At 45.4% G+C, this 23,290-nt stretch overlaps 2 protein-coding genes across 7 annotated transcripts; one reads left to right on the forward strand and one right to left on the reverse strand.

The window, feature by feature from the left end:
• The first annotated feature begins 25 nt into the window (after positions 1 to 25).
• Hspa1l (heat shock protein family A (Hsp70) member 1 like) lies at positions 26 to 22,817 on the forward strand. 6 transcript variants are annotated; one of them, XM_074082535.1, is made up of 2 exons: positions 26 to 784; positions 20,563 to 22,817. In XM_074082535.1, exon 2 carries the CDS (start codon positions 20,576 to 20,578, stop codon positions 22,499 to 22,501), a length of 1,926 nt encoding a protein of 641 aa, XP_073938636.1. In that variant the 5' UTR covers positions 26 to 784; positions 20,563 to 20,575; the 3' UTR covers positions 22,502 to 22,817. The 6 variants fall into 6 exon arrangements, with proteins under 6 accessions (XP_073938636.1, XP_073938634.1, XP_073938637.1 ...); XM_074082533.1 differs by lacking the exon at positions 26 to 784 and adding an exon at positions 17,958 to 18,251; XM_074082536.1 differs by lacking the exon at positions 26 to 784 and adding an exon at positions 17,958 to 18,114.
• LOC109689571 (heat shock 70 kDa protein 1) lies at positions 15,061 to 17,858 on the reverse strand. The gene has a single exon (XM_020168480.2). It carries the CDS (start codon positions 17,678 to 17,680, stop codon positions 15,755 to 15,757), a length of 1,926 nt encoding a protein of 641 aa, XP_020024069.1. The 5' UTR covers positions 17,681 to 17,858; the 3' UTR covers positions 15,061 to 15,754.
• Positions 22,818 to 23,290: the final 473 nt, after the last annotated feature.

The raw sequence follows: 23,290 nt of genomic DNA on the forward strand, positions 1-23,290 counted from the left end.
CCTGCTTCCTGTTCAGCCAATCACCGTGCTCGGAGAGGCTGTTGCGACTGGAATATTCCAGGGGTTTCGCCTCCAGTCCTGCCCCGGCCTCCTTGGGACCAATGGGAGGCGAGGGTGCCGCCCTCCCCAGAACTCTCCAGACGCTTCTGGGGTTCGCTGGAGGGGACGTGAGCGGCTGAAGGGGACCGGATGTGGGAGGTGGTAGTTGACTGGATCTCCATGGTGATGCTGGCTGATTGCCCCTTAGTGTCAAGTTTGGATAAGGTGGAATTTAGGTCTACGTGACTACCGGACACAGAAAGTCCGAGTGTTTCTGGAGGGAGGCGGGGTAATGGTATGCCAAGGAGACTCTGATTGGGCCGTTGCTGGGAGTGACAGAGAGGCCAGACGGCCTGCCCTCCCTAAGAACAGCTCGCTGTCGGCGGCGTTTTTCCCACATTAGGTTTAAAATGGAGGACGTTGGCCTTTGATGTGGAAAAAAAACCATGTAAACAAGCGGTTGTCCTTAAGAAGATCCCCTTAGCCTGAGGAAGTAGCGTGCTCCAAGCAGGGTGGTGGGTACGGAGGGTGGGCGGCGCCCAGCCCCGCCCGCGGCCGCTCCCCTTGCCTCTGGCTGGAGCCTCGCATAAGAAAAACAAAACTTTCCAAAGAAAGTTCGCAAGCTTTAATGCCTCTTGGGCTCCTCCCTTCACCTCACCTTTCCCAGCCTGGAGGCCCGGCGACCCTCCCTCCCCTCACCCCCCAACTCCTTACTACCTCTCAACTCCTGGTTCAGACGGTGGAGGTAAGGCCACGGTAACCTTTCCCGGTTCGGATCTTCTTCCCCTGCCTGCGGCCCCCTAGGCTACTACCACTTTCAGATTAATGAATGGGGTGGTGACCCTGCACGGGAGGGGTGGGGTGCTCTGTTCTCTTTTTAACTGCACCGCACACCACAGGACAAACTTGGGGTGGTCCTGTAAGGAGGGAGAAATTGGGACCCGCGTACTGGTTTTCCACTTAGCTTCCAGCGCCTTTCTCCTGTTCAGAGTACAATTACATCTGGTAATTTATCTTTTTTTATCCTTTGTAAGGGAATCAAAATCCCCTGTTAGGTGCATGGAATGAAAATGTGTGGGCATTAAACAATTAGGATTGAATTAACTCGCGGGAAAAGTACTTATTGCTATACTCATCTTGAACATCATATAAGTGAGAGGAGGCAATGTTTGGAGGAATCCTACTTTTGCACACTGCTCCATGGGCATCTTCTCTCTCTCTCTCTCTCTCTCTCTCTCTCTCTCACACACACACACACACACACACACACTTGTCTAGCATCAAAACATCTTGCTGGAATCTAAGGGTATTCACTTGTTTATTCTATAATTTGCTGATCTAAACTTATGTTGCAAAGACACGGCTTTGTGTGTAAGTACATAGGGAAAAGCTTCTCTGACATTCAGATATAGTTCTGTAATGAATCATCTCCCTAATCTAGTCAAACTGGTCAAATGTCAGGAATTTTCCATTACTCTCTGCAACTCTGGGTATTCCCCAAACTTCCATGTTGGTTGCCTTGTATATCAGCACTTACAGAGACTCATTCCTCCTTCTAGAAGCCCTAGAAGCCTCCTTACCATTAACTGCGTCCATTGACAGTTCTGGACTCAATCCTTCCCTCCAAATCTGCAAGTGAGAAGACTTTTCTATTGGCTGAAGCAAAAGGCATGTCTGTCTCCACTGACTGGCAGTAAATATGGCTCTGTTGGGATAGCAGAAAAAGAGCCAGTGGAGCCAAGCACAGGTGGCTCATGTATGTTACTGGGGAGGTGGAGATCAGGAGGATCCAAGTTCAAGGCCAGCTGGAGTAAATAGTTCACAAAACCCTATATTGAAAATACCCAACACGAATACCCAAAAAAAGCACCTGCCTAGCAAGTGTGAGGTCCTGGGTTCAAACCTCAGTACTACAAAAAAAAAAAATCCAGTGGAAATGCTGTTGTCCATGAATCAGTCAGCTATACAGCATGGTCAGAGTCTGTGGTGCCGTAGTTGACCTACCTTTTGTTTCTAGTCTCTCTGAGGACTGACCTGGAAGCCTATAATTTTTTTTAATTGGAGCTGGAAATCAAACCCATGGTATATGCATGTTAAGCACATGCTCTACTACTAGCTCTAGTCCTTCCTTGTCCATTTTTTTTTGGCAAGGAGAGGTCTTCTGCAGTCAAATGCTCTACCAATGAGCTATACCCACTAGGTCTTCTGAATTTTGTTATTCCTTTTACACTGGCTACTTCCCAAGGAAGAGACCCAGTGACAGGTTTAATTGCTGTCTAAGGTGACTGACTATAAGAAGCCCAAGAGGGGCTGGGGAAGTGGCTCAAGAGATAGTTAGCCAAGCACAGATGGCTCACACCTGTAATTGTAACTACTCAGGAGGCAGCGATCAGGAGGATCGTGGTTTGAAGCCATTCTGGGCAAATAGTTTGAGACCCTATCTTGAAAAACCCTTCACAAAAACAGGGCTGGTGGAGTAGCTCAAGGTGAAGGCCCTGAGTTCAAGCTCTAGTACCTAGTACCACAAAAATAAATAGTCCAGTGCCCAGCCAGGCACCAGTGGCTCATACCGTAATCTTAGCTATTCAAGAGGCAGAGATCAGGAGGATCAAGGTTCAAAGCCAACCAGGGCAAATAGTTCTCAAGACCCCATCTCAAAAATACCCAACACAATAAAGGGCTGGTGGAGTGGTTCAAGTAGTAGAGCCCTTGCCTAGCAAGTATGAAGCCTTAAGTTCAAACCTCAATGGTGAAAAAAAAAACAGCTGAAAGCTCAAAGCCAGCCTGGGCTACATAGCGAGTTCCAGGCCAGCCTGGACTACATAATGAGACACTGTCTCAAAACAAACGAACAAACAAACAAAACAGAAAAACAATCCACAAACGAAAAGAAGGCCTGGTTTTAGCTGAGTACCGATGCCTCACACATGTAATCTTAGCTTCTTGGGAGGTTGAGATCAGGAGGATCAAGGGTTAAGGCCAGCCTGGGCTTTCTAGATTGCCTCCCCACATACACACACACATAACCAAAATAACCAGAGCAAACTGGCCTGGAGGTGTGGCTCAAGTGCTAGAATACCTACTTTGCAAGCTTGTAAGCCCTGAGTTCAAACACACCCATCCCCAAGAGAACTTTGATTAAATTTGGAATTAGGTTTTAATTTAGTTCCAGATTTGGAAGGAACAGAGTTCAGGTTTCCAAAAGTGGAAAGGCTGTTTGGTACTTTGGTTGGGGGGTGGGGGTCAGGGACTAGAGACAAAGGGTCCCAAGAACACTGGCTGCTGCAGCAGTTAACTGTAGGCAGACAGCCTTCCTCAGCCTGATGCTGTGAAATCTTTTGTTCTCTGTTTTCTCGGATTCTGAAACAGTACTGTTTTCTCATCAATCTTACTAGTTTAAAAGATGTTATATGCCTAGCATGTGTGAGGCCCTGAGTTCAAACTCCAGTATCACAAAAAAAAGGTTATAATTTAAGTTAGTCCAGAAGAAAGCGAAAGAGTACTGATTTTTTTGGGGGGGGGGTCTGAATTCAGGGCCTCACACTTGCTAGGCAGATGCTTTACCACGTGAGCCACTCCACCAGCCTTTTTTTGTGTTGAGTATTTTCAAGATAGGGTCTCACAAACTATTTGGCAGGGACTGGCCTTGAACCTCTACTTCTGATCTCTGCCTTCTAAGTAGCTAGGATTACAGATGTGAGCCACCAATGCCTGGTTGACACATGCATTTTTTTGTTGTTGTTTTTTTCAGTTCTGGGGCTTGGCTTGAACTCAGGGCCTTCACCTTGAACCACTCCACCAGCCCTATTTTTGTGAAGGGTTTTTCTAGATAGGGTCTCTCGAACTATTTGCCAGGGCTGGGTTTGAACCATGATCCTCCTGATCTCTGCTTCTTGAGTAGCTAGGATTTACAGGTGTGAGCCGCTGGTGCCTGGCCTAACACAGGCATTCATAGCAACCAAATTGGAAGGGCTTCAGTGATAGGGGAACCCTGGAGATTCCCAATGACATAAAAAGAACTCTGGGAAGAGGAAGACCTGGGCTTGCATGTGTGTTCTACTTTGTTTTCTTTTTAACAATCAATCAAAGTATATTAAATGCATGTATAGAAAATCCACAGTGAAGCGCCCCCCACATTGTACAATTAATATACACTAATAAAAATGAAGTATTTGTAAATTGACTAAACAACATAAGTTTCTATATGCTCATCTCTAAAATAGAATTAACAGCTGGACACAGGTATTAACAGGTATGATCCTAGCTACTTGAGATGCTGAGATCAAGAGGATGGAGGTTCGAGGCCAACCCAAGCAAATAGTTTGGAGACTGCATCCTCCAAAATAATCAGAGCAAAATGGAGTTGGAGGTGTGGCTCAAGTGAGCACCTGCTTTGCAAGTATGAAGTCCTAGTTCAAACTGCAGTTTCACAAAAAAAAAAAAAAAAAAAAAGAAGAAGAAGAAAAAAATAGAATTAACTCTATCTATTTCACAGGATAATGGCATCAGGATTAATAGGACAACACTTAAGTGCCTGTTACAAAATATGTGCTCAGAAGTTTGCTCCCTTCTCCCTTATTTTATTGGGGTGTTCTATACTCCCAGGCTCATTTCCCCATTCTTTTTGTTTTGTTTTTGTTGGGGTGAACAAAAGGAAGCCATGTTAGAAATGGGCCTTCTCCCATTTGAAGGTGACTTATTGAAAACTTTCCACCTGACCCTAAAGGAAAATAAACATCAACTTTATTCATGTACCAGAAACTTCCCACCTGGCCTAGAAGGCATGACCCACCCACAAGCCATTATCTCAGTAGGGTCAGAGGGACATTGAGGATTATTCTGCCCAGTGACTTTCCTAGGACATCACCCACCTCCTTTTATCTACCCACTTTCTATAGGCTGCTGCGGGCTCCACCTCTCTTGCTTAGGATCCCCTCCGCAGGACCACTTCTCCACAATAAACCCTGTCCTGGTGTCTCCCCACTTACTCATTCTGTGCCTCTTTCGGTCTAACAGTTTTTTTTGTTTTGTTAAAGTAGGTGTTTATTTTTAATTTTCTTTTTGTTTTCTTTTGGTGGTACTGGAGTTTGAACTCAGGGCTTCACACTTGCAAGGCAGGTGCTCTATAGCAGGTCTTCACTATATAGCCCAAACTGGCCTCAAACTCATGATCCTCCAATGTCAGCATCCCTAGTGGTGGCGTTATAGGTATGTACCACCAAGCCCTGCTTCCCATTCTTTTTTATTTGTTTATTTATTTTGGTGTTACTGGGGTTTGAATTTAGGGCCTCATGCTTCTGAGCACACGCTATGCCACTTGAACCACTCCACCATCTTTTTTGTGTAAGGTATTTTCGAGATAAGTTCTCCAACTCTTTGCCCTGGCAGACTTTGAACCATGGTCCTCCTGATCTCTGCCTCCCAAATAGCTAGAATTACAGGTGTGAGCCACAGGCGCCTAGCTTGTTCTATAAGATTTTTAAGCCAGAGCCATTCAGCTAAACCTTTTCATTTTCCACAATGAGCACAAAAGATGAAAGATGGTCAGTGGCTTGATCTAGTCACCCAGAAGATAGGTTAATTACAGAACTGGTGATTGGACCTACATGTCTCCTCATAACCATTTTTTACTCCTCATACTGGTTCATTAACTTGATTGTTTTATTCGCTAAAATGAGGTATGCAGAGGTCCTGAGGGCTCAACCCTCAGCACTGAAAAAATAAATAAATAATAAGAGAAAGCAAAGGGACACAAAGGAAGTGAAAGTGCCTATGAGACCCAATTCTCAGAAATTTCTGTTTTCTTCTGCCTGCTCTCTTAAGTATTAGCTGCCCAGCGAAGCCTACTTCTTGTAAATTAATTGGACATTAACATTAACAAGGAATGTATAGGGCTGATGGAGTGACTCAAGCGGTAAGAGCACCTGACTAGCAAACACTGAGTTCAAACTGCAATGTCACCAAAAAAAAAACAGCAAGGAATGTATAAAACTCCCTTCCTGAGCACTCCCTAGTCCCAAGTTCCTGGAGAAGGCCACACCTGGAAGAAAGCTTGCCAGAAACCATATCACCACAAAAAACAGACACAGGCTAGGCTGGGCATGATGGCACATGCCTGTAATCTCAGTACTTGAGAGAGGGAGTCAGGAGAATTGTTGGCTTCTAGCCAGCCTGGACTACATAATGTGACCCTGTCTCAAAAAACCAAGGGCTGGGGATGTAGCTCGGTGTGGAGTGCTTGCCTAGCATGTGCAAGGCCCTGGGGTTTAATTCAGCACAGCAAAAAAGGACATAAGTCACTTTAATCAACACAGAAAATTTTATCCACTCAACTCTTCCTGAGCTATGTAAAGGAGATAAGATGTACACTGTCCACATTCCAGAAGAGGGGTTTTTTTTTTTTTTGCAGTGTTAGAGTTTGAATTCAGGGCCTATACCCTGAGCCACTCCACCAGCCCTTTTTTGTGTTGGATCTTTTCCCAGATAGGGTCTCACAAACTATTTACCCAGGCTGGCTTCGAACTGCAGTCCTCTTGCTTTCTGCCTCCTAAGTAGCTAGGATTACAGGTATGAGCCACCAGCCCTTGGCAATTTTTTTTTTTTTTGGCAGTACTGGGGCTTGAACTCAGAGCCTCACACTTGCTAGGCTTGCTAGGCAGACTATCACTTGAGCTACTCCATGAGCCCCTAGAAGAGGCTATTTTTTATTTTATTTTATTTTATTTTTATTCATATGTGCATACAATGTTTGAGTCATTTCTCCCCCCTTCTCCCACCCCCTCCATTTCCCCCCCACCCCTTCGCTACCTGGCAGAAACTATTTTGCCCTTATCACTAATTTTGTTGAAGAGAGAGTATGAGCAATAATAGGAGGGACCAAGGGTTTTTGCTAGTTGAGATAAGGATAGCTACACAGGGAGTTGACATGCATTGATTTCCTGTGCGTATGTGTTATCTTCTAAGTTAATTCTTCTCAAACTAACCTTTTCTCTAGTTCCTGGTCCCCTTCTCCTATTGGCCTCAGTTGCTTTAAAGTATCTGCTTTAGTTTCTCTGCGTTGAGAGCAACAAATGCTATCTAGTTTTTTAGATGTCATACCTATCCTCATACCTCCCTTAAGTGCTCTTGATTTATCACGTGATCAAAGTCCAATCCCCTTGTTGTGTTTGCCCTTGATCTAATGTCCACATATGAGGGAGAACATAGGATTTTTGGTCTTTTGGGCCAGGCTAACCTCACTCAGAATGACGTTCTCCAATTCCATCCATTTACCTGCGAATGATAACATTTCGTTCTTCTTCATGGCTGCGTAAAATTCCATTGTGTATAAATACCACATTTTCTTGATCCATTCATCAGTAGTGGGGCATCTTGGCTGTTTCCATAACTTGGCTATTGTGAATAGTGCTGCAATAAACATGGGAGTGCAGGTGCCTCTGGAGTAACCTGTGTCACAGTGTTTTGGGTATATCCCCAAGAGTGGTATTGCTAGATGATATGGTAGGTAAATGTTTAGATTTTTAAGTAGCCTCCAAATTTTTTTCCAGAGTGGTTGTACTAGTTTACATTCCCACCAGCAGTGTAAGAGGGTTCCTTCCCCCCCCCCCCCCCCCCCCCCCCGCATCCTCGCCAACACCTGTTGGTGGTGTTGCTGATAATGACTATTCTAACAGGGGTGAGGTGGAATCTTAGTGTGGTTTTAATTTGCATTTCCTTTATTGCTAGAGATGGTGAGCATTTTTTCATGTGTTTTTTTGGCCATTTAAATTTCTTCTTTTGAGAAATTTCTGTTTAGTTCACTTGCCCATTTCTTTATTGGTTCATTAATTTTGGGAGAATTTACTTTTTTAAGTTCCCTATATATTCTGGTTATCAGTCCTTTGTCTGATGTGTAGCTGGCAAATATTTTCTCCCACTCTGTGGGTGTTCTCTTCAGTTTAGAGACCATTTCTTTTGATGAGCAGAAGCTTTTTAGTTTTATGAAGTCCCATTTATCTATGCTATCTCTTAGTTGCTGTGCTGCTGGGGTTCCGTTGAGAAAGTTCTTACCTATACCTATTAATTCCAGAGTATTTCCTACTCTTTGCTGTATCAACTTTAGAGTTTATGGTCTGATATTAAGATCCTTGATCCATTTTGAGTTAATCTTGGTATAGGGTGATATACATGGATCTAGTTTCAGTTTTTTGCAGACTGCTAACCAGTTTTCCCAGCAGTTTTTGTTGAAGAGGTTGTCTTCTCTCCATCGTATATTTTTAGCGCCTTTGTCAAAGACAAGTTGGTTATAGTTGTGTGGCTTCATATCTGGGTCCTCTGTTCCGTTCCATTCGTCTTCATGTCTGTTTTTGTGCCAGTACCATGCTGTTTTTATTGTTATTGCTTTGTAATATAGTTTGAAGTCAGGTATTGTGATACCTCCAGCATTGTTCTTTTGACTGAGTATTGCCTTGGCTATTCGTAGCCTCTTGTGTTTCCATATAAATTTAACGGTAGGTTTTTCAATCTCTTTAATGAATGTCATTGGAATTTTGTGGGAATTGCATTAAACATGTAGATTACTTTTGGGAATGTAGACATTTTTACTATGTTGATTCTAGCAATCCATGAGCATGAGTGATCTCTCCACTTTCTATAGTCTTCCTCAATCTCTTTCTAGAAGAGGCTGTTTTTTTAAAACATTGGCCAACAAAGGCAACCACCTCTCTGAGACCCACATTCCTTCCCACATCCCCTTCCTTAAAAAAAAAAAAAATCATATAAAGACTCTCCCTTAAGAAAATAAAAAAGTGGGGCTGGCAAAGTGGTTCAAGTGGTAGAGTCCCTGCCTAGCAAGGACTCTAGCAAGCATGAGGCCCTGAGTTCAAACCCTAGTACCACCAATTAAAAAAAAAAAGGAAGGGGAAGGGACAACAGTTTTGCCAAGTGCCAGTGGCTCATGCCTGTAATCTTAGCTACTTAGGAGGCAGAGATGAGGAGGATCTTGGTCCGAATTCAGCCCAGGCAAATAGTTCGCAAAACCCTATCTTGAAAATAACAAACACAAAAAGAGTTGGTGGAGTGGCTCAAGGTGTAGGCACTGAGTTCAAACCCCAGTACCACAAAAATAAATAAATAAATAAAATAAAAAGTAAAAGATTCTGTTAGGGCAAGGGAGAAGATGGTAGTTGAAAGGCAAGAGCCTTCAGTCTTCTAACACATAGACTTGAGGTTAATAAAGCTTTTTCTATCACTCTGCCTTTCCAGTCATAGACTACAATGGGAGGTACATTACAGAAAGAATGTCAGGCGTCTGAGAGTATAGGCATAGGTCTGTGACCAGTCAGGGACTCCCTTCCTGGCTGCCACTCCCCCTGTGCTCACCCCCCACAAGCTTCTTCTTCACCTTCCAGCTTCTCCCAAACCTTCCTCTCTGCCCCTCTAGACTGATTGCTTAGTCAGAAATAAGGGAAAGGAGAGGGAGCCCTGTTATTATGGCAAGGCCAGCACATAGTTCACTAAATATTCTGGATATTAAATATAGAGTTCTGACTAAGCTTGATGTTCTAGGGCAGGGTTGGGTGGGGGGTAGGGAGATTCGGGTGGAGTAGTTTGTTTGTTGAGCAGTGTTCCTAAGAATAATGACCAGAAAACTACATAAAGTTCCTGGCAGAGCCAGTACTATGAGCAAAGGTGCCCAGGCCTGATGGACTGCAACAGGCTGGAACAAGGGGTGGGGTAGCCATTCAGCCCAAGGCGGATCAGGAGGCCTGGCTGGTATTTGCATTTTCCCACACTATTTAGCGTTTCTGTCAAGCTAGCTTTTTTTTTTTTTTTTTTAAAGACAGCTTGCTGAGTAGCCCAGGCTGGTCCTGAACTCAGGATTCTCCTGCCTCAGCCTCCCAAGTGCTGGGACTATAGATATGGGCCACCAACTGAACACTAGCTAATTTTTTTCTTTCTTTCTTTTATTAGGATATATTTGTTGTACGGGGTCGGGGGATTCATTGTGACAATTCCAAATAGGCTTATATTGTACATTGGTCCCCACCATCTCTTGCCCTCTACCTCCCTCCCCGCCCCACTTAAAGAATTTGCAAGAGATTTCTTTGTTCTGTTTCATGTAACTATATGAAGTTCATCCACCATATACCCTCACCTTAATCTCCATTCACCCTCCCTTCTTCCACAAGTTCCCACAAGTACCCCCCCCACACACACATGTACACCGTGTCTATTTTACAGTCCTGTTTTTCCTTATTTAAGTGGATGTTCCAGGGTGTTTCTCAATGTGTCCTGGCTGTGGAACTCTAGCTTATTTATCAGAGGGACACATTGGAAAGTTGGGTGGCCGGAGGCAAGAAAAGGGGTATCCTCGGGGAGACTCTGTTGGAGGGATGTAGAGGTGAGTAGATTCAGGACTGATGGCAGTCACATTTCTTATTTCTATGTAAGGCTCACACTTTCACAGGTCCCAGTATTGGCTCCTCCCCTGAAATTACACCATCTTCTATTTCAGCCCAAAAACCTGTTTCTTCCTACTTCTCTCACGTGTATAAAATAGTTATTTTGTTGTTGTGAGGGTGACAGAACCCCAAAGACTAGAAATAACAGTAAGCATATGTTACGGATAAAGCAATATCCTGGGTTCAAAAGCAAAGGTGTCTTATTACCATAGCTTTACACCTTCTGAGGTCTGGCTTAGGAAGGCAAGAGATAATTGGAATCATGGAAAATATTTGCTTTTTAAAAAAAAATTCTTGGACTGGATGTGTGGTTCAAGAAGTAGAGCCCCACTTTGCAAATGTGAAACCCTGAGTTCAAACTCCAGTCCCACCAAAAAGAAAAAAAAAATATTTTTGGGGTACCTCAGGTGGAAGAGTACCTGCCTAGCAAGCACAAGCCCCTAATTTTAACCCCCTGTACAAAAAAAAAAATCCACACCTACAGTTATACTTCCTTATATACTCTCCTCCCAAAGTTTCTTCTTCCATTGATGGCACTGCCTTCTCTTTGCTAATTTTCCAATTCCTGATCTCCTGACGCTCACAAAGTGATCTTCAATGTACTCTCTGTTATGGTGCTCAGGCAAGTAATGACTTATATTGACTTTTTTTTTTCTTTAAGAAAACCAAGAATTCCAAAATTGTATTGATTTATTAATTAAATATCTAATGACCATAACTAATCTGACCAAAAGAGCTTTCTCTCTCTCTCTTTTTTTGGTCTGCAGGCACTGGAGATTGAACTCAAGGCCTCATGCTTGCTAGGCAGGTGCTTCCCATTTGAGCTGCTCCACTAGCCAGCCTCTCTGTGTTGGGAACTTTTGTGATAGGGTCTTGCTTTTGTTGCCCAGGCTGGTTTTAAACCTCTGTCCTGATCTCTGATTTGATCATTCCTGATCTCTGCCCTTCACCAACATCCTCCCCACCCTTCCCAAAGGTGTGGGAAGTGGCTATTGGTTTAGAGTCACTCTATTCATACTGCAGCTCCAAAGGGGAGGAGGAGGTCCTGTAGCAAATGCATAGCCCCATGAAGATTGATTTACTTTGTGCCCAGAGTCCATAGTTCTACAGTTCAGCTACCATGAGCCAATGTGTCTGCATTGACTGGCAGGAAAGCTAGGCTTGGATCAGATTTCTTTTCTATTTCTAAACTTCCAAGGAAAGCTCCACCAGTATGTAAAGCTACAGTATGTTCTATGCTCATAATACTGGATTTTTTTTTCCCAAATGACAGGTTAATGAATGGTTTGATGGACTTTGAAGTATACATCAGTTCACAAAGTACTTTTATGTAATGTTGATAGTTTTTTTTTTTTCCTATTTTTTTTTCTGGTAGTGGGCTTTGAACTCAGGGCCTATACCTTGAGCTACTCCACCAGCCACTGGCACCCAGCCAGAAGGTAGATTCTATTGAAGCAAAGTGATAGTTCACCTTCAAAGGAAACTAGCCGTGCACCTGTGGCTCATGTCTGTAATCCTAGCTATTCAAGAGGCAGAGATCAGGAGAATTTCAGTCCAAACCCAGCCCAGAATAGTTTCTGAGACCCTATCTCAAAAAAAGCCTTCATAAAAATGGGCTGGTTAAGTGGCTGAAGGTGTTTACTCAGGTCCTGAGTTCAAACCCCAGTACTGCAACAAAAACCAAAAAAAACCTGACAGTTTTTTTTTTTTCTGAGACAGGGACTATTTATGTAGCCCAGGCTGGCCTCCAAGTGCTGGGTTTACATGCGTCACCACACATTTTGGGTTATTCCTTTCTCTCTCTCTTTTTTTTTTTTTTTTTGGTGGTACTGGGGTTTGAACTCAGGATCTATACCTTTAGCCACTCCACCAGCCCTTTTACGTGTTGGGTGTTTTCGAGATAGGGTTTTACAAACTATTTGCGTGGGTTAGCTTTGAACCACAATCCTCCTGAGCTCTGCCTCCTGAGTAGCTAGGAATATAGGAGTGAGCCACAGGAACCTGGTGGGTGTTTGGTGTGCACCCAAACAATGTATGCACATGTGAATAAATGAAGAATAATAATGAAAATAACCACTTTAGCCAGGTGCTGGTGGCTCATGCCTGTAATGCTAGCTACTTTGGAGGCTGAAATAGGGATGATTGAAGTTCCAGGCCAGTCTGAGAAAACAGTTCTCTACAACCAGCTTCAAAATAATGAGGGTAAAATGGATTGGAGTTGTGGCTCAAGCAGTAGAGTGCCTGCTTTGGAAGCATAAATCCCTGATTTCAAACCCCATTCACACACACACACACACACAATAACCATTTTGAAATGTGCAATTTACTGGTATTTAATACCTCCAGTGTTATGCAACCATCACTACTATTTAGTTCCAAAAATAATCCTTTTTGATGTAGGGCAGGCCTTACTCATGGCCTTACACATATAAGCACATGCCCTACCATTGTATATCCCCAGCCCTAGTTTCAAATTAGGATACAGCTAGTTTGGGTTTTGTTTGTTTGAGATGGAGTTTACCCTGTGTCACTCAGAGTGGCTTCCATCTCCTGGACTCAAGGGATCTTTCCACCTCAGGCCTCTCAGAGTAGCTGGGAGTATAGGTTCTATAGTGTCCAGCTCTACAACTGACTTTTAAAGGGGCACTGGTAACTCACGCCTGTAATTCTAGCTACTCGGGAGGCAAAGATCAGGAGGATCGCAGTTTGAAGCCAGCCCAGACAAAAAGTTTGGGAGACTCTATCTTGAAAACACCCTTCTCAAAAAAGGGACTGGTAGAGTGGCTCAAGGTGTAGGCACTGAGTTCAAGCCCCAGTACTACAAAAAAATAAAATAAAAAAGGTTTATTACCTAAGCTCAGAGATTGTGGCAGGTGCATTCCAGCAAGACTTCGGGGCAATTTATTCTAGGATGCTAGCAGCTATGGAATGCAGTATCTCAAAATGGAAAAAAGTGCACTATAGGGAAATCTGTGTCTAGGTCTTCCTAGTTCAGGGCTTCAGAGTTTTTCCTCTCTGGTCTAAATTAACAAATACTAAATTTTTATCATCATTGCTATTGTATATCTGGTATAATTGTTTAGGATTATATATAATAAAGGTAAAATGGGTAACTGATTGCAAAACCTAATGTAAAAATATAATCTATAACCAGGCAAGCTTAAACTAAATCCAGTGGACTTGGGGCAGTGAGGCAAACACCTCCAGGAAGGCCTGAGTTGGAATCCAGGTTCAACATCTTTGCTGAACCAGTGTTCCTTTTAAGTGACTTTAATTAAGCCCTAATTTATGTTTCCCTTTGTGTTCACCTGTGCAAGTCAGTGATGCCTCTAAAAGTGAGGTAAGATGAGGATTAAGAAAATAATGCATGATAGCTGGGAGCTGGTGGTGCACACCTGTAATCCTAGCTACTCAGGAGGCAGACATCAGGAGGATCATGGTTCAAAGTCAGCCCAGACAAGTAGTTTGAAAGACCCTATCTTGAAAAAACCCATCACAAAAAAGGGGCTGGTAGAGTTGGTCAAGGCCCTGAGTTCAAGCCCCAGTACTGCAAAAAAAGAAAGAATAATGCGTGAGGCCCCCATACAGTGCCTGCTACATTACAGCACTCCAATAAGGTCCTTCTGCTATTGAGGCACCATATTGTCAGGTGACACCTTCCTAACATACTGACTAGGGTACTTAGAATTTAAGTGACAACACTATGTATACTTTCTATTTTGGTATTATTTCAGAAATAACTTAAGAACAAATAATTGAACTAAAACTTCCACTTTATTTTTTAATTATTTTTCTGAAGGACTGGGGTTCTCAACTACAAGGCAGTCAATCTACCACCTGAACCATACGTCCAGGCCATTTTGCTTTGGTTATTTTTTTGAAGATGGGGTCTCTTGAAGTATTTACTGGGGCTAGCTTTGAACTTTGATCCTCCCAATTTCAGCCTCCCAAGTAGGATTACAGGCGTGAGCCCCTGGGGCTGAGGTTGCAGCTCAGTGACAGAGCACACCACAAATAAAGTTACATATCACTTCTATTTGGCTAGTGAAGCTTAACTAACCCAGCCTTAAATTGAAAAAAAAAAAAATTAAAAATAAAAGATGAAAACTAGTGATCAGAGTAGTGAATTTGGTGAAACAAGAGCTGTACCCTCATCTGCTCACTTTTACTTCTCATTTTAGAAAGAACATCCCCCTTACCACTCCCCCCACACACCTCTTTTGAGTTCATCCTTACATGGGTCCATATCCTCACCAGCCCCAGGCCACCATACCAGGTGACTTTTTTTTGGACCCACATGCTCAACCCATTCAAACAGCAGGGCCTGTTTGTTTGTTTTCCCAGTTCTGGGAATGATTTTAGGGCCTTGTGTATGCAAAGCAAGCATTCTACCACTGAGCTATACCCCCCAGGACCAGCAGGGCTTTGTTTGGCCCAAAGATATTTAATTAACTTAAATGGACCACAAATGCCTAGCTCTCCAGATCCCTTTCCTTACCTGAGGAAAAAAATACAATTTCCAACACTGTAAGAAAGACCTATGCAGACCTTTCTGATCTCAAAATGAAAGAAGCAGATATCATTCGAAATGTGAAATTTATTTTTAAATAACCAAAAATAAGTTAACCAGAGTTGAGTAGCAGTAATTGAAATAGACAATTGACAAAAGATGGCAGTATAAATTCACCTCCATATTTATGAACTGGATCAACAGCAAGTTCAGCGGGTCAACAAAAAATATTAGATTCAACTTTGCAAACATAAGTGAGAAAAGAAATATGGAAGAGCGGTATCTGGAGTCTCAACTATCTCCAATACAAACATGGTCAGTGGAAGGAGTGTCTCTAATTTACCTCCTCAGTGAGGGCCAAATGCAGAAATTCCCTTGGCAGCCTGAACATAACCCCTCTCGTGATGTTTCATCATTTTTCATCTTTAAATATATAAAAAAAAATTCTACTGACTTTGTCCTGTTGTAAAAAGCAAAATATTGCTCACAGGGTGGCAAGGTTCATTTTTTAGAGAGCAAGAAAAATGGAAAACAAAACAAAAGATACTCTTGTAGCGTTAAACATTAAATATGAAGAACATTCCGTTATACAACAAAAATACAATAAAGACAAGTAGCCGTTACCATCAGGTTACAATTTAACTTCAGAATGAACTCAAGGAGTAGAGGATTAATATTAGGTAACATGTAGGGCAACAACAAGATCCTGGAGTCCAGAAGTCTGTCTCAAAGATGAACAAGGTAAAGGAGGATGGGCCTCTCTCTAATCCACCTCCTCGATGGTGGGGCCAGACCCAGAGCCCCCCTTGGGCGCCTGAGCTCCAAAGCCACCAGCCCCAGGGCCACCCGCACCCTGGTACAGTCCGCTGATGATAGGGTTACACACCTGCTCCAGCTCCTTCCTCTTGTGTTCAAACTCATCCTTGTCGGCCAGGGTGTTGGCATCCAGCCAGGAGAGGACCTCCTGGCACTTGTCCAGCACCTTCTTCTTGTCGGCCTCGCTGATCTTGCCCTTGAGGCCCTCGTCCTCCACGGCGCTCTTCATGTTGAAGGCGTAAGACTCCAGGGCGTTCTTGGCCGCCACCCTGTCGCGCTGCACCTCGTCCTCGGCTTTGTACTTCTCCGCGTCCTGCACCATGCGCTCGATCTCCTCCTTGCTCAGGCGGCCCTTGTCGTTGGTGATGGTGATCTTGTTGGCCTTGCCGGTGCTCTTGTCGGTGGCCGTGACGTTCAGGATGCCGTTGGCGTCGATGTCAAAGGTCACCTCGATCTGGGGCACGCCGCGGGGGGCCGGAGGGATGCCGCTCAGCTCGAAGCGCCCCAGCAGGTTGTTGTCCTTCGTCATGGCCCTCTCGCCCTCGTACACCTGGATCAGCACCCCGGGCTGGTTGTCGGAGTAGGTGGTGAAGATCTGCGTCTGCTTCGTGGGGATGGTGGAGTTGCGCTTGATGAGGGCCGTCATCACGCCTCCCGCCGTCTCCAGCCCCAGCGACAGGGGCGCCACATCCAGCAGCAGCAGGTCCTGCACGTTCTCGGACTTGTCGCCCATCAGGATGGCGGCCTGCACCGCCGCCCCGTAGGCCACCGCCTCGTCGGGGTTGATGCTCTTGTTGAGGTCGCGCCCATTGAAGAAGTCCTGCAGCAGCTTCTGCACCTTGGGGATGCGGGTGGAGCCCCCCACGAGGACCAGGTCGTGGATCTGCGCCTTGTCCAGCTTGGCGTCGCGCAGGGCCTTCTCCACCGGCTCCAGGGTGCTGCGGAACAGGTCGGAGCACAGCTCCTCGAACCTCGCCCTGGTGATGGACGTGTAGAAGTCGATGCCCTCAAACAGGGAGTCGATCTCCAGGCTGGCCTGCGTGCTGGACGACAGGGTCCTCTTGGCCCTCTCGCAGGCTGTGCGCAGACGCCTCACGGCTCGCTTGTTCTGGCTGATGTCCTTCTTGTGCTTCCTCTTGAACTCCTCCACGAAGTGGCTCACCAGCCGGTTGTCGAAGTCCTCCCCGCCCAGGTGCGTGTCCCCGGCCGTGGCCTTCACCTCGAAGATGCCGTCGTCGATCGTCAGGATGGACACGTCGAACGTGCCCCCACCCAGGTCGAAGATGAGCACGTTGCGCTCCCCCTTGCCGGTCCGGTCCAGGCCGTAGGCGATGGCGGCCGCCGTGGGCTCGTTGATGATCCTCAGCACGTTGAGCCCGGCGATCACGCCCGCATCCTTGGTGGCCTGCCGCTGCGAGTCGTTGAAGTAGGCGGGCACGGTGATCACCGCGTTGCTCACCGGGTAGCCCAGGTACGCCTCCGCGATCTCCTTCATCTTCGTCAGCACCATGGACGAGATCTCCTCGGGGTAGAACGCCTTGCTCTCGCCCTTGTAGCTCACCTGCACCTTGGGCTTGTCTCCGTCGTTGATCACCTGGAAGGGCCAGTGCTTCATGTCCGACTGCACCACCGGGTCGCCGAACTTGCGACCGATCAGCCGCTTCGCGTCGAACACGGTGTTCTGCGGGTTCAGCGCCACCTGGTTCTTGGCCGCATCTCCGATGAGTCGCTCGGTGTCGGTGAAGGCCACGTAGCTGGGGGTGGTGCGGTTGCCCTGGTCGTTGGCGATGATCTCCACTTTGCCGTGCTGGAACACCCCCACGCAGGAGTAGGTGGTGCCCAGGTCAATGCCAATCGCCGTGGTTTTGGCCATGTCGGTGTCCTGCAGCCTCTCCTCGGCTCCGCGCTGAGGTTCTGGTTGGAGTTTGCCGACGGGATCCGCTAAGGAAAGCTTCGATCCTTGCTGAGATTGCAACACCGACAGACCCCGCTCTGTTAAAGCGCTCTGGTTCACGACAAAAATCCCCGAGAAGATCCCAGCAGTTACCCAGGCTCGCTCTTCCTAGCCGCGCAGCCAGCGGGGTTTTTATAAGTCGTCGTCGAGCCCCGCCTGCTTCCTGTTCAGCCAATCACCGTGCTCGGAGAGGCTGTTGCGACTGGAATATTCCAGGGGTTTCGCCTCCAGTCCTGCCCTGGCCTCCTTGGGACCAATGGGAGGCGAGGGTGCCGCCCTCCCCAGAACTCTCCAGACGCTTCTGGGGTTCGCTGGAGGGGACGTGAGCGGCTGAAGGGGACCGGATGTGGGAGGTGGTTGTTGACTGGGTCTCCCTGCTATGATGGCTGACTACCCCTTAATTGAAGTGTTAGGAAGGGTCAACGTAGGCTTGTGGCTCTAGAACCCTTGTGCGTGATATAGTGGGAATTACTGGCGTGGTATCTTGGAGGTGTGTGGAGGACTGGGGGGTTGAAGCGGGGGCGGGGGGAGGTGTATGCTGACTCGGTGAGGGGTTTGGGGGCGGGTCTGATGACGCGGTCCCTTGCAGTAGCGTTACAATGGCTTTGCTGTCTCTGACTTAATGGGCTAATTTAGGGATCAGGGTAAGTAGGGCAGTGCCCGCTCAAAGTTGCAGGGCCGGGCGGGTGGGGGGTGGGGGGACGCCAGCTGAGCAGTTTGGTCGTTGCTGGAGTTTAGTAATTTTAAAGTTTCCAAACTGGAGCGACGGCGGCGAGAGAATAGGTGAGTTAGGAGAGCTTTGATTGTTATATATGAGACCCATAGGTCTTTTTTTTTTTTTTTTAAAGGTGCTTCCAAGTTTCCTAGTTGTTTTAATTCTGAGTGTGGAGGCAAGGAAAGAGGATCCCTGGAGGAATATAGTGTGGCTGGATTATTCAGAGCTGCCAGAAAGAGTTGTGGGTACAGGCTACGAGCTGAGGGTGGGGGCGCGTGGGTGCGGAAAAGACCCTAAGACCTTTCCTGTTGTTATTGGCTCCAGAATACAGGGATAATATTCAAAAGAAGGATAGATGTCAGATGGTGGTCCACACCTGTAATTTAGTACTGGGGAGGCTGAGGTAGGAAGCAGGAAGATGGCAAGTTGGAGACCATCGTGAGCTCCACAGTGAGTTCAAGACCAAACCACGATCGTGTATTTAAAAAAAATAAAAAGTAGAGAAATTTGCTTGTAGTGCCCTACTCCTTAGAAATTTTGTAAGAGTGGGTAGTCATGGTGGCTCTTCTGTAAGCCCAGTTATGTGGAAGCTGAGATCAGTGTAACTAAAGTAAAAAGGGCTAGGGGTGTGGCTCAAATTACAGCGCTTTCCTAACAAAGGGGAGAGACCTTGGGTTCAAGCTTCAGTGGGGGGTTGGGGGAGAGAATCTTGTTAGATCTTGATTGGGTTCCTAGGGGCCATCTTTAGAGCAGCCTGAATCAATCAGAGAGCAAGCAAGGTACCAGAATTCGTGTGAAAGTTAAATGTCCATTAGGGATCCAGAACACAATCTAATCTTAGCAGAAGACAGGGATGACCCCACAGTAAAATATAGTACATAGGAACAGGATAGTTGAATCTGCCTTGTGAGAAATTGACAATATACACCCACTTTCCTTTTACCTCCTTTGAGTGACTCAGAACACTGGCTACCATGTCTGATAAGCACTCTGCTATGGAAGCAAGGTCTTGATACACCTGAATATAGCTGCTTTATTAAGAGTAGTGTTAAGGTGGAAGCAACCCAAGTGTTCATGGAGAGATTACTTTGTAAGCAAAAGGTGGTATATACATGTAATGACCATCATTTGGAATGGAAGTTCCAAAACATGCCATAGCATGGATGAAAATTGAGGATACTATTGCTAAGTGAAATAGGCCAAGCCACAAAAGGACAAGTATGGTAAGATTCCACTTATGTGGGATACTAAGAGTATTCAAATTCAGAGACCCTGTCTCAAAAATAAAATTTAATTAATGTTGAAAAAATGAGTTCTGTTGGGGAGGGGTGATGGTAGCCTGTAATCCTAGCCACTTGGGGGAGGCTGAGGCCAAAGGATCCCCAGTACAGCCCAGTCTGGGTAACAGCAAGACTCTGTCAAAAAGTAAAAATTAAAGGATTATAGTTAAGGTCATCAGTGATTTCAAGATTTCAAACTTATTGTGGGGCAGAGTTCAGACTGAATGGCGTGTGACATTCAGTAGACATTAAAGAAATACAACAGGGTAGCCAGGCACTGGGGGCTCACACCTGTAATGCTAGCTACTCTGGAGGCAGACATCAGGAGGATTGCAGTTTGAAGCCAGCCCAGGCAAATAGTTACTCGAGACCCTATTTCAAAAAAACCTATCACAAAAAAGAGCTGGCAGAGTAGCTCAAGGTTGAGGCCCTGAGTTCAAACCCCAGTATGAAAAAAGAAAAAAAAAAAGTGTGAGGAAGTACAGATATTAGGTACAAAGGAAAACATTTACAGGTTCTCTTTCTAGAACTTCTTCCTGTTTTGTAAGGGTTAGTGAGTTTTGTTTGTTTTAAACCCTTTTTTTTTTTTTTTTGGTGGCACTGGGGTTTGAACTCGGCCTCATGCTTGCTAGGCAGCTCTTAAGGCTTTGAGCCACTCCACCAACTCAGTGTTTATTCTTATGTTTGTATGTTTTAGAAAAGCCAATGATTGATAAGTGGCTTCCAGTAAAATCATTTGCTACCTTAAACAGATAGATAAAATTAAAAGCACTCTGCCAAAATAATATGTCATTATTTCTACACAGGCCTCGGAAAACCATGGCTACTACTAAGGGAACAGCCATTGGCATCGACCTAGGCACCACCTATTCATGCGTGGGGGTGTTCCAGCATGGCAAGGTGGAGATCATTGCCAATGACCAGGGCAACCGAACCACCCCCAGCTATGTGGCCTTCACAGACACAGAACGGCTCATTGGAGATGCAGCTAAGAACCAGGTAGCCATGAATCCTCAGAACACTGTCTTTGATGCCAAACGTCTGATCGGCAGGAAATATAATGATCCTGTTGTACAGTCAGATATGAAACTTTGGCCTTTTCAAGTGATTAATGAAGGAGGCAAGCCCAAGGTGCTGGTGTCTTATAAAGGGGAGAAGAAAGCTTTCTATCCTGAGGAAATTTCTTCAATGGTACTAACAAAGATGAAGGAGACTGCAGAAGCTTTTTTGGGTCACACTGTCACCAATGCTGTAATCACTGTACCAGCCTATTTCAATGACTCTCAACGCCAGGCCACCAAGGATGCAGGTGTGATTGCAGGACTAAATGTGCTGAGGATCATCAATGAACCCACAGCTGCTGCCATTGCCTACGGCTTAGATAAAGGAGGTCAGGGAGAACGACATGTCCTCATCTTTGATCTGGGTGGAGGCACATTTGATGTATCTATCCTGACCATAGATGATGGAATTTTTGAGGTGAAGGCCACAGCCGGGGACACGCACCTGGGCGGGGAGGACTTCGACAACCGGCTGGTGAGCCACTTCGTGGAGGAGTTCAAGAGGAAGCACAAGAAGGACATCAGCCAGAACAAGCGAGCCGTGAGGCGTCTGCGCACAGCCTGCGAGAGGGCCAAGAGGACCCTGTCGTCCAGCACACAGGCCAACCTGGAAATTGATTCACTTTTTGAAGGCATTGACTTTTACACATCCATCACCAGAGCCCGGTTTGAAGAGTTGTGTGCAGATTTGTTTAGGGGCACTCTGGAGCCTGTGGAAAAATCTCTTCGGGATGCCAAGATGGATAAAGCTAAAATCCATGACATTGTTTTAGTAGGGGGCTCTACCCGCATCCCTAAGGTACAGAAACTACTTCAGGACTATTTCAATGGTCGTGATCTCAACAAGAGTATCAACCCAGATGAGGCAGTAGCCTATGGAGCTGCAGTACAGGCAGCTATTTTGATGGGTGATAACTCTGAAAAGGTACAGGATCTGCTTTTGTTGGATGTAGCTCCCCTATCCTTAGGGTTGGAGACAGCTGGAGGTGTGATGACTACCCTAATCAAGCGCAACTCTACTATCCCCACCAAGCAGACTCAAATCTTCACCACATACTCAGACAACCAGCCTGGGGTGCTGATTCAGGTGTATGAGGGCGAGAGGGCCATGACAAGAGACAACAACCTCTTGGGGCGCTTTGACCTGACTGGAATACCTCCTGCACCCAGGGGAGTTCCTCAGATTGAGGTGACCTTTGACATTGATGCCAATGGTATTCTCAACGTCACAGCCATGGACAAGAGCACAGGAAAGGCCAACAAGATCACCATCACCAATGACAAGGGCCGCCTGAGCAAGGAGGAGATTGAGTGCATGGTTCTGGATGCAGAGAAATACAAAGCTGAAGATGAGGTCCAGAGGGAGAAAATTTCTGCAAAAAATGCTTTAGAATCCTATGCTTTTAACATGAAGAGTGCTGTAAGTGATGAAGGTTTGAAGGGTAAGATTAGTGATTCTGATAAAAAGAAAATACTGGAAAAATGTACTGAAGTCCTTTCCTGGCTGGAGGCCAATCAACTGGCCGAGAAAGATGAGTTTGATCATAAGAGAAAGGAATTGGAGCAGGTGTGTAACCCCGTCATCACAAAACTCTACCAAGGAGGATGCCCTGGGCCTACCTGTGGAACAGGGTATACACCTGGAAGGGCTACCACAGGCCCTACCATTGAAGAAGTAGATTAATCTTTTCTGGAACTGGAGAGTGCTAGGGTGCCCCTAGGTGAATTTTATACCCTCATCTTCAAACATGATTCTTGAATTGACTGAACCTGAACCTAAGTTACCATCCCTTTGGAATTCTCATGGAGGAATCTTATACACCATCTTTTCATACTCTGAACATCTGTGACCCTGAAATGGACTTTTAGGAAAACTAGGAACCTCTTTTGAACCATCTGATGAATTTGAATGTCTGTTATTTATTTCCAGCCACCCCAACTTTCTCCTTTCTGTGTGGATGGTTATTTGTGTCACTCAGTAAATCTGTTCCCAAAGGAAATTATTTCTAGTATCTTTAGGCTGTGAGTGTACCTGGAAAAGAAAGGAAAAGGAAAGTTCATAGACAGCATGTGTTTTCTGATTGTGAGCTCATTGGGAATGATTAAACTGGTAAGGGCAAAGTATTTGGATTTTTCATGAGCTCATTGTTTGAAACAGAAAATTTTCAATCCTCAGGCACCTTTATGCCAGATGAAGTAGTTGCTAACTGTGGGTACTGTTTACAATGTTATAGGCTGGTTTAGGTATTTAGATTCAGCTGGGGCTGGGGCAAACACTGCTTGATGTTCTGTTGGCATAGTTGGGGTCCAGGAGATTCAGTATCAACACAATGAGTCATTACATGCTTTACATGCAAAAAGTATTGCTACAACAAACTCCTGACAAATGAGTACTTTTAGCAAGATGAGAAATAGGAAGTTTATTCTTTCTTTTTTTGGTGGTACTGGAAGGCCTCACATTTCCTAGGCAGGC

This window comes from Castor canadensis, chromosome 8 (assembly GCF_047511655.1).
Source record: "Castor canadensis chromosome 8, mCasCan1.hap1v2, whole genome shotgun sequence".
Taxonomy (NCBI): Eukaryota; Metazoa; Chordata; class Mammalia; order Rodentia; family Castoridae; genus Castor; species Castor canadensis.